The sequence below is a fragment of the Fusarium tjaetaba genome, assembly GCF_013396195.1.
Source record: "Fusarium tjaetaba strain NRRL 66243 chromosome Unknown NRRL66243_c0000235, whole genome shotgun sequence".
In the NCBI taxonomy this organism is placed as follows: domain Eukaryota; kingdom Fungi; phylum Ascomycota; class Sordariomycetes; order Hypocreales; family Nectriaceae; genus Fusarium; species Fusarium tjaetaba.
In genome coordinates this window covers 23,040-37,221 of record NW_023501431.1, presented here as the reverse complement: position 1 = coordinate 37,221, position 14,182 = coordinate 23,040, and the positions used below count along the sequence as shown (strand labels likewise).

General features: G+C 48.6%; 8 protein-coding genes across 8 annotated transcripts; 4 read left to right on the top strand and 4 right to left on the bottom strand.

Moving 5' to 3' along the window:
- Window positions 1–89: 89 nt before the first annotated feature.
- On the bottom strand, window positions 90–1,077 carry FTJAE_10174 (glycerol 3-phosphatase 1; the record flags this gene model as incomplete). The annotated part of the gene is made up of 4 exons (XM_037342989.1): window positions 90–614; window positions 669–706; window positions 785–894; window positions 959–1,077. 4 exons carry the CDS (start codon window positions 1,075–1,077, stop codon window positions 90–92), a joined length of 792 nt encoding a protein of 263 aa, XP_037202780.1.
- A 1,122-nt stretch (window positions 1,078–2,199) lies between these two features.
- FTJAE_10173 (pyroglutamyl peptidase type I) lies at window positions 2,200–3,773 on the top strand (the record flags this gene model as incomplete). The annotated part of the gene is made up of 4 exons (XM_037342988.1): window positions 2,200–2,256; window positions 2,419–2,856; window positions 2,905–3,133; window positions 3,634–3,773. 4 exons carry the CDS (start codon window positions 2,200–2,202, stop codon window positions 3,771–3,773), a joined length of 864 nt encoding a protein of 287 aa, XP_037202779.1.
- Window positions 3,774–4,200: 427 nt separating this feature from the next.
- FTJAE_10172 (kelch domain protein) lies at window positions 4,201–7,756 on the bottom strand (the record flags this gene model as incomplete). The annotated part of the gene is made up of 6 exons (XM_037342987.1): window positions 4,201–4,476; window positions 4,532–4,759; window positions 4,813–6,312; window positions 6,888–7,446; window positions 7,497–7,595; window positions 7,647–7,756. 6 exons carry the CDS (start codon window positions 7,754–7,756, stop codon window positions 4,201–4,203), a joined length of 2,772 nt encoding a protein of 923 aa, XP_037202778.1.
- A 376-nt stretch (window positions 7,757–8,132) lies between these two features.
- Window positions 8,133–9,248, top strand: FTJAE_10171 (uncharacterized protein; the record flags this gene model as incomplete). The annotated part of the gene is made up of 3 exons (XM_037342986.1): window positions 8,133–8,300; window positions 8,356–8,439; window positions 8,490–9,248. 3 exons carry the CDS (start codon window positions 8,133–8,135, stop codon window positions 9,246–9,248), a joined length of 1,011 nt encoding a protein of 336 aa, XP_037202777.1.
- A 190-nt stretch (window positions 9,249–9,438) lies between these two features.
- On the bottom strand, window positions 9,439–10,070 carry FTJAE_10170 (oligosaccharyl transferase complex subunit OST4; the record flags this gene model as incomplete). The annotated part of the gene is made up of 4 exons (XM_037342985.1): window positions 9,439–9,505; window positions 9,556–9,619; window positions 9,671–9,728; window positions 9,783–10,070. The coding sequence occupies 4 exons, from the start codon at window positions 10,068–10,070 to the stop codon at window positions 9,439–9,441; spliced, it is 477 nt and encodes a 158-aa protein (XP_037202776.1).
- A 1,989-nt stretch (window positions 10,071–12,059) lies between these two features.
- Window positions 12,060–12,602, top strand: FTJAE_10169 (uncharacterized protein; the record flags this gene model as incomplete). The annotated part of the gene is made up of 1 exon (XM_037342983.1): window positions 12,060–12,602. The coding sequence occupies one exon, from the start codon at window positions 12,060–12,062 to the stop codon at window positions 12,600–12,602; it is 543 nt and encodes a 180-aa protein (XP_037202775.1).
- A 226-nt stretch (window positions 12,603–12,828) lies between these two features.
- Window positions 12,829–13,116, bottom strand: FTJAE_10168 (cytochrome c oxidase biogenesis cmc1; the record flags this gene model as incomplete). The annotated part of the gene is made up of 2 exons (XM_037342982.1): window positions 12,829–13,031; window positions 13,083–13,116. 2 exons carry the CDS (start codon window positions 13,114–13,116, stop codon window positions 12,829–12,831), a joined length of 237 nt encoding a protein of 78 aa, XP_037202774.1.
- Window positions 13,117–13,380: 264 nt separating this feature from the next.
- On the top strand, window positions 13,381–13,998 carry FTJAE_10167 (prefoldin subunit 2; the record flags this gene model as incomplete). Its single annotated transcript, XM_037342981.1, has 3 exons — window positions 13,381–13,571; window positions 13,712–13,904; window positions 13,966–13,998. The coding sequence occupies 3 exons, from the start codon at window positions 13,381–13,383 to the stop codon at window positions 13,996–13,998; spliced, it is 417 nt and encodes a 138-aa protein (XP_037202773.1).
- Between the last annotated feature and the right edge of the window lie 184 nt (window positions 13,999–14,182).

The following is a 14,182-nucleotide window of genomic DNA, read 5'->3' as shown; positions in this document are numbered from 1 at the left end:
CCCTCCCTCCCTCACTCACTCACTCGCTCTCACCCACCCACGTCAGTTCCACCATGAGCTCCGCTGACGCACCCAATGCCGAGGCTCAGTTATGTTCGGAGCGCATTTGAAATCTCGATAGTCACCTTTCCGCCCTCGCTCCGAAGCACCTTGACTGAAGAGAGGTCTCGAACGGCCCAGTCTGGTTCTGCAGCAATGACCTGCTCAACGGTATGGCTAGTCACCAGGCCGAGAACTTTGCAGCCTGCTGCTTTCCCTGCGCGGATCCCTGCTGGGCTGTCCTCAAGGACGAGGACCTGGGCGTCCTCCGCCTGCAGACCGAGACGCTCACGGCCGAGGCGGTAGCAGGCGGGGTCGGGTTTACCATTCTCGACGGACTCTGCCGTGACGAGGTGACCCGACCGCGGTGTGGGCAGGTCTCGAGCACGTAGCCATCCGGTGACGAGCGGGACGGTGCCTGAGGTGACGATCGCCCATGGGCTAGATCTGGCGATAAGTGCTTCTAGCATGGAACGGGCGCCAGGTATCTCGACAGCCTCATGGCCGTGGTACTTGGGTAGACGTCCTTCCATGTCACATACATCTGGGAAGTGATCAGCGGTCGCTCGGCCTAGCTAGCTATGATAGTCTAGTTGCATGGGGGCATGCCCAGCCTCGCCAGCACATACATGTCCGCTAGGATATATCCTCAAGTGAGGTTTTGCGTCTGACATGTCCATGCATATTCATGTGTTTGTGTGCTTTGCCATGCTTGCTGTAGCCGGGGTGTTCTCTTGTCACTTACAATCCCAGTTCGCCTTTTCAGGTGCGAGAATCTTTAGGATGTCGATGCTTCGTCGTCCATGAGACGTCTCGAGGATAACTTCGGGGGCAACGCCTATCTCATTCCCAATTCTTTGCTTGGTTAGTCACTTGAGCTTGGCCGCGTAAGACGCGAGGTGGCTGCCGCTGCACTTACGTCTCCCAGTGCTTCACTACTGCTTCCGTGGAGTCGATGATAGTACCGTCCATATCGAAGAGAAACCCGTCAAATTCAAGCTCCTGCGGGGGCAGGCTGTAGTCCGGAGTTGACCCCATTGTATCCTTTGAGTAATGTATCTGGATGAACAATGTGGTGACCGCTGCAGAGTCTGGCAGAATGAATTGGAGGTTACTTTTCGTGTTGGCTTCTCACGAAATACACTAGGTTTTGTAATTCCAACGTTTATATCTTTTTCGCGGTGTCGTTTAACTTGTATAATACGTATGAAAAAGTTTGCAGTCGCTCTGAAGTAAGGTGTTTATTATAAAGGATGAATCCAAGCTGCTACTTGGTGGTTGTCTGTTTTGGGTAACTCCGCATGGAGGGGCTACCTTAAGTGGGGGAGTCTATCAAGAAACATGAGCAATTATTATAGGATAGACGACGGCATTGTTCCAACTTTTGTTCTTTTTCTGTTGACGAATGTATACTCATTTCGGTGCTCAACCCTTCAGCTTTATCCGAGTTGCCCCTTTGACTCCAATGTTTAAGACCCTATATGCAAGTAACCCCAACAGGCTCTCGTTCAATGTAACGCTTAAAGATGCGCAATGCTTCAGTTGTCATGAATTTACATACTATGGTAAAAGGGAAACCTTGCTATTACTGAATATTCAAGCTTACCGCTACCATGATACATGAAAACCAGTCATAAGCCAATACAATATAAGTTAAATGATCACAATTCATTGATGATGTATTTGTTTCTGATATTGTAACTACCCTATACCTATGCCGAACTTGGTAGCCTGCATGTCTTGGTAACGAATTAACGTTAAACGCTGCTATGTCATTGGTCCAATTCCCGTTCCGTTCCCGTTGAAGAAGTTGGTCATTGGGTACCTAAGTACCTATCTGTGATTCCTCGGTCAAAAATCTCGTAGAGGAAGAAAGAGAACAGAAAAGGAAAAGAGTAAGCAGATGGTAAGGTAAATAAAAAACCAAGGTCAGCTTAAGTCTGATTTAGGATTCGACAAGCCAACTTTACCCTTTTTATCTATGTCTTCTCACTCAGCTTACCCATGGAGGGTTATTTGGTATTTATAGGTTGGCAACTTGATGATCCTGTCATCCCCACTAACTACTAAGGTAGTATATCAAGAAGACCAGATTCTCCTCCTTCTCTCCATCCTCCTGGTTGCTAGTTTATTATATTGTAGATATAGTCTCGACGCATAATGGGTTCGCAGATTGGAGACCCTGATGAGATTACTGTGCTTGTCACAGGTTTTGGTGTATGTTTTTGCTTCCTCTCTCATCTTAAGCGTCATTTGCTTGCTTGACCACCCCGCTCGACGTCACACAGCACTGCAAAACCTCAAGATCGTGACACCTTGGCCGGGATATGCAGTGTCATACGAGGCTGTGTTACTCCTGCTAACCCGCTGATGCTATAGCCGTTCAGAGAACAGTATCCCATTAACCCCTCATGGGAAATCGCCAACAGCTTGCCTTTGCATCTTCCTCCGCTACGAGCCAAGGAACCTGACTCGAGGCATGCGGCTGTTGTTCTGCCAAAGGTACGCATCGTGGTGCACCCTGAGCCTATCCGTGTCAATTACCGGGTCGTGAGAGGCCTTGTGCCGTCTTTCCATGACACGCCACAGAAGTTTGACATTGTCATCCACATTGGAATGGCTGGTCCTCGACCATTCTACTCCATTGAGAGGAGAGGTCACCGTGACGGGTACAAGCATCCGGATGTCGATGGCGAATACATAGACAGAGAAGAAGAGAGAGAAAGGCATGACTGGCCGTGGCGAGGCCTTCCAGAGGAGATTGAGACGGAGCTGAGCCTCGATGAAATACTCCCTTTGTGGCAGGAGCACAGTTCGGTAAGCTGAGCAGATCCGAGACTGTGTCAATACTGACAGGAAGCACAGGAGGCGGATCTGCGCATATCGGAAGACGCAGGCCACTTTATGTGCGACTTTATCTACTACTCAAGTCTGTCTGAGCTGTGGAAACTGCAGAGACCCAGAAAGGCCCTGTTTCTTCATGTCCCAGCCGATGCTTCGCCTACGAGTATTACAAAGGGGAGGGAACTGACATTAAACCTCATTCGATCAGTTGTTGAGAGTGAAATGATTGTAAAGAACAAGCTTCTGGCGAGTAAGACTGCTGGCGAGGAATTGTGATGTGGTTCTCAAGACGCGGGATGGATCATTAGCAGGAGTTGTCAGCATATTTTCATTGTTATGTGATTTTATATCAATTTATTCTTGAATGATCATGACATCACAAGCCGAGGCTTCAGTATTCCAAGAGTTTCTCTCATGAAGCGCATCTCATGATTCTGACCTGACCCATTCAAATGCCGATTGGTTCACAAAACACTCACTATATCCGTGACAAATAATTGGCCCTGGCTTAGTTATCGCCGTGTCCGGAGATGCTGGAAGTGGAAAGCCTCCAATCTCCAATCCCCATTCCTTACTCTCCTCTCCACTTGTGACCCCGACGAGCCGATATAGACAGACTCCTCTTTCACAACTCACTCGATATCTATCAAGTCAGAATACTACCCCGAAAATGTGCAAAAAAGCCACCTGCGGAACCTGCAGTAAGTCCTTGTATCTAATTCCAAGAGTGTGGTACTAAGATGCATACAGAGAAGACCTCCTGGTGGGGTTGCGGCAGTCATATCCAGTCCGTTATCGACAACGTCCCTGAGGCTGAGCGCTGTGAGTGCGAGCCCAAGGTCGAGGTCGGCGGTGCTTCGTACCCGCCTATGGCCGCGTCTCCCAACTGACTTGTCGAGAGAGCTGCGGCTCTGGTTATATGGACGCGTGGCAAGAAAGCGAGGTGGTCACCCACTGGCGTTGTGGAGGAGCCGTTGTAGCGTTCCTGATGTGAGGCGATTGTAGGAGATCATGGATTGGCGTGCGTGGCGTTGGGGTTGACTCCGGAAATAGAATTGGTAGTTGATGACTACATGACTAAGAAACTATCAGAAAATGCTCAAGGCAATCATTTCCCATGCTCGTGAACTGTTGTAATGCTGAATCTTGAGACAATGAATCCCAGCATATAGGGGGGTTCGAGCCCAAAACAAGTAGATAGGCGGGTAAAGAACAACGGAGCGGTCGTATAAAATGAGAATAGGAGGTCACCAAGAGGGTGTAGAAGAGGGTCCCATATTGATTTATATAAACAACAGCTGCCACAACCAACTTTATCTACCTCCTTCTCGCTCCACCACCAGATGCAGCATCTCCTCTCTCCGCTAAGCTTACTACCTCCTGAATACCAGCAGCTTGCTGTTCCTCTTCCAGAGCCACAATTTCCTCACGACAATCCCACCACTTCTCCTCACTGAGCTCAAAGGCCTTAGCTTTGATCTCCTTGATAGCTAGTGTCTCGGGCTGGATGTTCTTCCAACGGAGGCTCGTCATCAAAATCTCCTGCCACTCAGCTGATGTCCGGACGAAGAACTCTCGTCGACTCTCGAAAGGCTGTTGTTTAGTCAGAAAACCCCTCATTATTGAAATGAGGATGGGAAATACGTACTCTAGGATGGGGTAGTCCGTCGTCCACAGAAGTGGCTACAGTCTCAGTCTCATCCTCTTCTGAGGGCGTTGAAGGCTCCGATGAAGGCTCCGACGAAGCCTCAGAAACCTCATCATGCTTCTTCTTCCTCTTACTGGGTGTGTAGAGCTGCTGCCCCGCTTCTTCCTCGTCCTCATCTTCTTCCTCGTCCTCATCCTCATCCTCATCGTCGTCCTCGTCATCAGACTCCTGAAACTCAAGTCAGCTAACAAAATTTCATACGTCATTTCCAAATCACTTACGATCCAGTCTTCGACGGGCCGACTAAAGATCTCCTTACAACCATCTAGTTTTCCAAGGTCGATGGCATAGAGATCATCAAATGTGAACTCTCGGTCTCCCTTCTCAAATGTTCCGCCATAGATATAGAGGACATCGTCTTGAATCGCCAGTTGAGCATTAAACCTTACATGTGGGGGTTCCATGGTCACTGGCATTTCTCTTGTTGGCTTGTCGTCGTCTCTTTCCTCTTCCTTCTTGGCAAGCTCGATATCATCAGCGTCATCCAGAGAAGCTCCAGTCTCCAAAGCAGCAAGCTGTCTCAGAAGCTCGTCTTCATTTGCTTGAGCCCGACCACGGCGCCCGCCTCGGGGCTCAGTAGCAGCCTTCTTCTGTTGACGAGGCTTTCGTAGACCCAAAGGCATGAATCGATTTCGTTCAATGTTCCAAGCGAAAAGCTGGTTGAAAAACTCACTATCCATCCCCTCCTCACTAGCCTCAACGTCGTGCACTCCTCCAAAGAGAATACCGCGGCCCTTGTGCCAGGCCATTGTCGCACCAGCGCGTGTAGGGTTGGGAGCATTGGCAGGCTTCTTTCGCTTTTCCCAGCGAACAACCGGGGGAGCATTGGGGTTGGCGTCTGTGGCAGGCTGGGAGATTCTGAGGAAGAAGCAGTCTTCATGAACCTTGGGAATAAGAACGTTTCGCTGAGCCTGGCTAGGTCCCTTGTTGCCCTTTTGCTTGACGTTGACAGTCGCCTTAACACGTGAGTAACCTCCGTAGAGAACCGCACCTTGCTCATGGGGCAACAGAGTAAAAGATGAGCGAGCATCTGGCTTGAGTTGGGCAGGAGGCAGTTGAGGAGAGTGCCACACAAAGTTAACGGTATCAAAGATCCAGAGATCTGAAAGGTACTTTGTCTGATTTGAAGTGTCTTGGAAACCACCAAAGAGGATAATGTACTGCTTCCAGTACGTCATTCGATGACCACTTCGAGCTGAAGGGCTCTTGTCCTTTCCTTTGCTCTCAATCTTCGTCCACTCCCTCGTTGCAGGCTCCAGCCTCCAGAAATCTGAGTAGTGATGAAATGTGCCCTGTTTTGGCGAAGAGAACTCCCCGCCAAAGAGATAGACATGGTTCGGATTTCCGGCTCTGGTCCAGGCATGACCAGATCGTGGGAGCGGAGCGTTGGGTGAAGTTACACATCGCCACTCGTCTCTGTTAATGTTGTAGATATTTAGATCGTTGAAGAACTGAGCGAGAGAGCCATTGAAGTATTCGCCACCGAAAAGTAGTAAAGTATTGCTATCATGAGGTGAAGCCATCAACGTTGAAGCAGCTCTCGCTCTCGGAGGTGCATCAATCACCGTCTCAGTGATCTTGAGGAACTGCTCCTGTTGTCTTCGGTACTCTTCGAGCACCTCATCAAGATCAACATCTTCGGCATCACTTCCTTCGACCTTAGCAGCCTTATTCTTGGCCTTCTTTTCACCCTTATTGGCCTGCTTGGCGGCTTTCTCAGCCTAATTCTGATCATTAGTTAAACGTTCAACATGTCATGATGCATGGAGGGGCAAGGACATAGGTAGACGTGGTAGCACAGAATATGACGGCACCTTTTTTGCCTTTTTGGCGTCAGCGTTTTTTTTTTTATCTTTGGCCATGATGAAGAAAAGTACTTGGCACTGTAGAACAAGTTGCCAAGTTTGGGCTCCGATGCGAAAATTCCTGCGTGTGGATGGGGTTCCTACAGGTTTTGATCAAGTCAAAGCCAACCATTCACAGTACAGTGCCAATGATACCATGTCTACTGTACATCGACCACTTATGCAATTTGAATAAGCTGGAGGATACCCGCTTGAACGACACACCAACGTGCTATTGATGTCTGCCCGAGCTGCAAATTATATTACTATGCCGTTGAATAGGCAATGTACGGCATCAAATAGATAAATATCGTTGCCCCCGACAGCAGCATCATCTCGTCAACCACATGCCCGAGACTTTCAGCAGCACCCTTCCTCAGGTTCAGCCTTCTTTCATCGGTATGCGAATGGCGACAGTGATCTATTTTAGAGGGCGTCTTTCACTGGCGGACCTTTGAGTATTTGCCTGGAAGGTAAGCCACCAGGGCCTTGCTGGCACCCTCCATGCAGTATTGAACAACCTCGACTTTCCTATCAGGAGGTGCTAGTCTGGCGATTTGTCGGATATCACTCGTCCGTGGGAGAAACAAGGCGTGATCCAGCCTGTCGTATGCAATGTGTAAATCGTCAAGATTGTACGGCTGCATGTTGTAAAGATTAAATACTTCATCAGTGCGGTATCCAGGGCCGCCCCAAGGTGGACTTGCAAACAGTACTGTTTCGTCAAGGCTTACTCTTAAATTTGGGTGCAGTTCTTCTGTGTGATTGAATAACTTGTCGAGGTATTCGAAGCTATCACCGAGAACCCACGTAATTAGCCCAGGCGCGATACCATAGACCTTGGCGTTATTCTGGGCACAGGCTAGAGTTGAAGGGTCGCGTTCGATAGAGATAACGCGACTCCATCGTTCAGAGAGAGCAAAGGCAATACTGTTACCCCCTGCACCACCAAAGACATCGATCAGGATATGCTTCTTTTGATCGGTACCGTACATATCATGAGCCACCTGGCTAGATTAGAGTTAGCAGAGCCTTGAAGAGTTTAGGTATTGTATACTCACTTTGCTACTGGCTCGGGCGTCACACCAAACCAAGCATCGTCCGTCATGTAAACTCCATAGTCATATAACGAGAAAATCGAATAACGCTGCGCAAAGTATCTGAACATATTAGCAAGATCGAGAGAAGTGAGTTAGTCAATAGTTGCTCACTTTTGAATATCCCATGGCACTTCATGCTTTCCTTGATAGTGGTGACAATCATCAGTCAGAGGCAGCTCTTCAGCGGGCTTCAGAGAGTACTCGGAGTCGTCCAGCGACATTTCTACCCCTGAACTACTCATATCTTGATCGGAGGTATAGTACGAGTGAGTTTTGCATTAACAGCAAGCAGCCATTCTTTGTCAAAAACTGAAATATAGACTTGCCATGAGCAAGTCGCAGAAAGCTCAAAGGTTGAAATTGAGCACGAGGCTGACGATGAGCTCCCCACAGTATGCCCCACATAGAGACTAGTGGGCTTGGCACAGACGCCATCGCTGCAAGGCTGCTGCTGTAATAGTGACAGCTTGCGATTGCTCGATCTGCCCTTGGCATACTTCCATTTGATACAGTACCTACCTACTTAACACATGAACCCCTTTGATCCCCAGCAATCATAAACACACACACGGGTCTAGAGAAAAAGTCACTGAAGCAATGTTTAATGCGCTAAACCGCTTCATCTCGCGCCTGGACGGAGACGTCCAGCAGCAGAGGCAACAAGAGCGAGGCTCCTTCGGCTTCCAGGTGCTGCGCAATACCAACCTGGAGCTTGCTATCGAGCCCTGGTTCGACTTCATTGTTGGAATCAATGGTAGACCTATTGTATGTTGGCCCATTCTAGGTACTCTAAGCTCCTTATATCTAACAACTAGTCTAGGAAGACCCTGAACCAGCCTTGTTCAGCCAGGAAGTGAGAAATTGCGCGGGCAGCACAGTTACCCTGGGATTATGGAATGCAAAAGTAAACTATTAACTTCGTGCCTTCTGAACTCTCCTACTGACACCAATTAGGGCCAAAGAACGAGAGAAATCCATGCTCCTGTTGCGTTAGATACTGCATCCCTCGGTCTTTCGCTCCAATACGCTCCGCTGGCCCTTGCTGCAAACATCTGGCATGTTCTCGATGTCCCCGCCAACTCCCCCGCCGACGCCGCCGGTCTTCTGCCATACAGTGACTACATCCTCGGCAGTCCTGAGGGTGCTTTATATGGCGAGGGTGGCCTGGGCGAGCTCGTCGAGGACTTTATTGGACGGCCGATGCGAATCTGGGTCTACAACAACGAATACAATGTCACCAGAGAAGTCACAATACAGCCTAGTAGGGATTGGGGCGGCCAAGGAGCGCTGGGTTGCGTGCTTGGATACGGAGCCCTTCACAGGCTACCTCCTCCTCTGAGCGAGCCCGTTGATGCCCCTGGCGAGACGATGTTCGACGGCGCCACCAATGAGAAGAGTGAGGACGCATTTACTCCTGCTATAGGTGGCTCGGAGCCCGCCCCTCCCGCAGGAGACTTTTTGGTGCCTGCACAGATGATAAGTGATGCTCCGGTGAGTGCACCGCCGAGGGGAGCTGGCAAGAAGAAGGAACGCCATGGCCACAACCCTAACAGGCTGATGGATGACTACTTTAAAGAGGAGGAAGAGAAGAGTCGGGCTGTGGACAATGCACCTTCGGCTAGGAACTCACCAGCCCCTCCCCCACCCAAAGGCGGTCCTCCAAGGGACTCACCAAAGCCAGAGGTTCAGGCCGGTGGTGGTGAAGCAGAATGAGAGTATGGCGAGATAGCACATGTAAATGATTCCCCTTGCTGATTGTTCTATTTCCCGATCTATTGGCCAAACTTTTAAAGAATTTCGTGATTTGCCGTCTTTTATCGTACACTGCCTGATGGGTCCGACGTAGTAGCCCTCAAGAGAAGAGGTCCCTATCCCACCAGGGTCACAATATTCAACCAGCCGTCTAGTTAATGAAGTTGATGGCGAAGAAGTGCAGGATCAAGCTGCAGACGATATAGTCGGCGAAAGCTCTAGAGAAGTTTAGTGTTGGGTCTCCTTTATTAACCCGAGTTCGACAAACCTTTCGGGGGATACTGAAGGGCAATCATTCTTGACAGCCTCATTTGTTTGAAGTCGTAGCGAAGCTGGGTATCATTAGCCATAATCTTTCGAGGTCGCCGATCGTCGTAACATACCAGTCAAGACGAACTGCCCAACTGTCACACAGAAGCCGGACAGGAAAGCGTTGAAGGGCTAAGAAGCATTAGCAATCGATAAAAGACTGTATATCCACGGAGAAAGACGCACGAAGGTGCCAGCGAGGGCGCAGTTGATGAATTGGAGAACACCAACGACAACAAGGAAGACCATAAAGGCATCAACCAACTTGATGCGCTGAGGAGTGTTGTTGACGTAGTGATTGTAGAGGTTCTGGACTACCTTGTCCCACTGAACTTCGCCCTTGATTTCGTTCTTGGCGATGGCGACGGGCTTCGGCTGAGGCTGAGGAGGAACGGAACCAGCGCTGGTGGTGCTGGCCTGAGTGGTAGCAGCGGCCGAGGGGGTGATATCGCGGACGTTCTTCTTAGCCGCCATTGTTGTAATTCGGGAGGGTTTATTGGGTGAGTTGGACTGATTGTTTGGTGTGGGTGTTTCTTTCGATATTATGAGGCTTTCGTGATGGTTGATTTGTAGCGTTTGATGTTGATGTCGGTGGATTTGGTTAGTTCAAGGTAGTTCGAAGTGCAGTATCCGTAGGAGAGCTTCCTCTGGACACGACAGCTCCAAGGTGAACGGGATATGATTGGCTTACAAAAAGCCAAGAATCCGGGGGTATAGACCCACCCTCACCACGAACTGTGAGGTACGTACCTCGAATATGTCGTCAATGGCCGAGAGCTCCGCAGCCTCATCTTGGACATAAAAGAACAAAGTTGTTTTCATCTTCAAAATCTACAGAATTACATTGAAAGACCAGACCGTAAGGATAAAAAATACAATGGCGAGTAATGAGCCCTATAACAACATTGATCAGCTCGTTGGCTAACAAGTTTAGGCCACCGTCAATTACCACGATCTTGAGCTTCCCGCCTACATCCTCGGTGCTCTGACTGCAGGAGGGGGTATCATGGGATACGCGCGCACACGATCTGTTCCTTCGATTGTTGCTGGCTGTGCTGTTGGATTCTTATGTAAGCCCCGATATTATCTCCCTTGCCTTCCCCTTAGCATGGAAACGTGTTGACAGCTCCCTTGTAGATGCTCTTGGTGGCTATCGCATTCAGAATGAGCAGCCTTATGGAGTCGAGCTTGGTCTTTTAGCCTCCGCGGTTCTTGGGGGATCTGCTTTCCCCCGAGCCCTACGTCTAAGAAAACCGGTTCCAATTCTTCTCAGCGTCATTTCAGCATTTGGCCTCTTCACCTACGGTTCTGCTCTTCGAAGGAGGGCCTGAGACAGCTGTCAGATGATCATGGCTTAGTCGAAACAATGGTACGATGCAATATAATCACTTGTTCTGGATCCATGGACTGGCTATCTGGAACTGTTCCGACTCAGTGTGAGACATCGACATAGTGGTGTGATATGCTTAACACCAGGACCCGCCCGGATCACTTCCCTCAATTGACATACGATATGAGAAAGAGCTTCAAATGAAGTTATACCGATATGGTGTATAATCAAGAGATCATCACAGAATTCTGGTGGCGCTCAGGTCCGCCTCTTTTATGGTAAGACGATAGTAATCAACAGCTTCAAAACGCGTGAAAGTAGAATCTTACGAGGCATCAAATTCTTCTCTCATGCCTTCTACTTACGGCATTCCCAGTCATCGACCGCCATGAGTCGTGTGTTGTGAGCTGTCTCATTTGATCAATACCGATGTTCTGACTCTTTAACAATGACCCGCCAAGTTTCAGGGAGAATCATGGGTTTGAGGCTAAGCTTGTTACATGCTTAATGAATGTCTCACACTAGAAGTATTTCCTCTGAGGCCAACGTCTCGCTTATCATCGTCGATTACACATGTTATTCTTAGGTTGGGAGCATTCGAATAAGAACGAAAACCTTTTATCAAGTTTCAGAATGTTCTATTACGACTCGGCTTACAACTTAGAGAAAACCAGATTTTTGAGGTTTGGTTTGAGGTATGGCTGAAGGTCCATTGTCGAAGTAGACTATAGCGGCGCAACCGTTATTTGTCATGTTATGGTTTCTCTTGTCCCACGACCAAGCTTTCATCCAAGGAATGTCAATATTGAACTCACTAAGTCTGGATGATATCCTGAAAAATGGCAGTGTAAGGGGATCTTTGGCATGTCACTCTAACATATGTAGACTGCAGAAGACGTTGATTTGAGCTCATCTGAACTTAGTTGTCCTATCGCTCGTAGTCTTTCTAACCACTACAATAATGAGACAGAAGAAAGCAGCAGAAGACTTGCATTAGCTGCAGGCTACTAGAGGCAACCGCGTGGATCGATTGATAGCAGGTAATCTAAAGATGATCATTACTTCCCGGAGGCCCGCAGACAGTGGTCGTCGCAATCTGTGATGCTTCAGACGCCGTATTCGACTCTGCTCTGATGATTAAAGCTGAAGCCTGCGTTGACTGCAACGAAGCTTTCCGACTTGCCTACGTCACAACCACAACTACATTGGCAGCAGGCGATACTCCCTACACCTCTACCATCACTGCTCCGGGAACTGTGTCCGGAACGATTGAAATCGGTGTAGCAGCAAAAGAAACCACCATCACTACCGAGAAGCCTACAGCGACGACAGTTGCAGACGAGACAACAACTACCTCTGAAGAGCCCTCTACATCAACTGCTCAGGATGAATCAACAACAACCTCTCAGGAGGCAACCAGTACTGCTGAAGATACTAGTATAGCAACAACTAGAAAAGAGACGACCACTGTAACCACCCTTAAGAAGACAACTACTTCGACTGCCAAGGAAACAACATCCACTACTTCAGGGACAGGCACAGACACTACTACAACCATTAACACAGGCACTACCACCAAAACTGCTATAGACGTTATAGAGACATCGACAGAGGCCAGTAGCTCAGTCACTTTAGAAGAACTCCCAAACTCTACTTCAGAAGTGATCGTGATATAGGAACATGCACCTCATGGCGACTAAGAGCAAACTAGTAACTAAAGCAGGGTCGTACGATAATTAATACTTATACTGTCACAGCCTCCATGCCTCCTTGTCATAAATTTATCGCCCAGAACGCCAGCCAAAATGTTTCTAGTATACAGGTCGAATACAGCCCATCGTCATTGGATTCGCTTCGTGTCGAGTTCGGGTTATTGGCATCGTATCGTGAGACGTTTCTATATTACAGTCCCAATTCCCGCTGCTGCTCCCGGATTTTGTCGCGCTTCGCCCGGGCAGCGTTTCGATTCTCGGCCTGCATCTTCGATCGTTCGATCTTTAAGCATTCGTTGACCTTCTCTTTGGCGTCATTGCAGCTCCCAACAGCCTTGTGCATGAAGCCTTGGCTATGGCACTGTTCGAGAGCAGCGATGACCTCTTCACACGCTGTGACTGGGGGTCAGCGTGCGGTGGCAATAAAGCGCTCTAAGGACTTACCCAGAGCGTTCTTTGTGTGAAGATGAGGATGCATGATGATGTCGATATAAGGTAGGTACTGGACAGAGTTGGAGGACCCTGAAAGAAATACAGTGATCGCCACATGCTCCAGCTGAGATTGAATATTGGGTCCGGGTGCACGGACCAGACGGGAGGCTCCATGGGATTTGGAGGGGCATTGTTGTATTTGCGTTTGGCTTCTACAAGTAAGGTATTTCCACACAAGAGAAGATCCATTGATACACAACCAACAGAGATTAGCAGTATATCGGAACACTTTGCTTCCTTAAAAAAAAAGATGTCTTCAGCGGCTCAGGTACCTGCTAAGAAGCAGCAAGGTCAGCACAACCCCCCCTCTGATACACCTCATGACGCCGCCTCTTACTCACGCTGTCTAGATCTTCAAGTTACCTACTCCAACTACAAAAACACTCTTCAGCAAATAGCCCAGAGAATTGGTGATATTGAGCAAGAAGCCGAGGAGCACAAGTAAGTGGCTCATTCTTCACTATTGTCTTCGCCGTCATTGAAACAGCTTGAGCATGGTGTCAGCTTGCCCCAAACTCCCTCCTCCCACAACTTAGTGTTACCGCATGTTGAACTACTGATTCTGATATGGCCTTCACCAGACTTGTTTTGGAGACACTAGAGCCCCTCTCAGAAGACAGAAAGTGTTTCCGTCTCATCAATGGTGTGCTTGTCGAGAGGACGGTCAAGGATGTGGTACCAGCCCTCAAGACAAACCAAGAAGGGCTTCGCAAGGTGCTGGATGATTTGGTGAAGCAATACAAGACGAAGCAGGATGATCTTGAGAAGTGGAAGGTAAGAGAAAAATATCTAGCCCTTGATGTAAGAGTACAGCCGATACTAATGATTCTTACAGAAGAAGAACAATGTGCAGGTTGTACAGCAATAATGAGACTACAATAACAGAATAAAACAAAACGTTTGCATCAGTGCCACAGAGGCTTTATTTTTGAGAATTACCAGAGAACAGCATGTTTGCGATTTATTAGAAGTGCCGTTTTTGAACACAGCCTCATACAACAACGCAATCACTCCTCGTATCCCTTCTCTCTACGAATGCAACTCCATCGGAC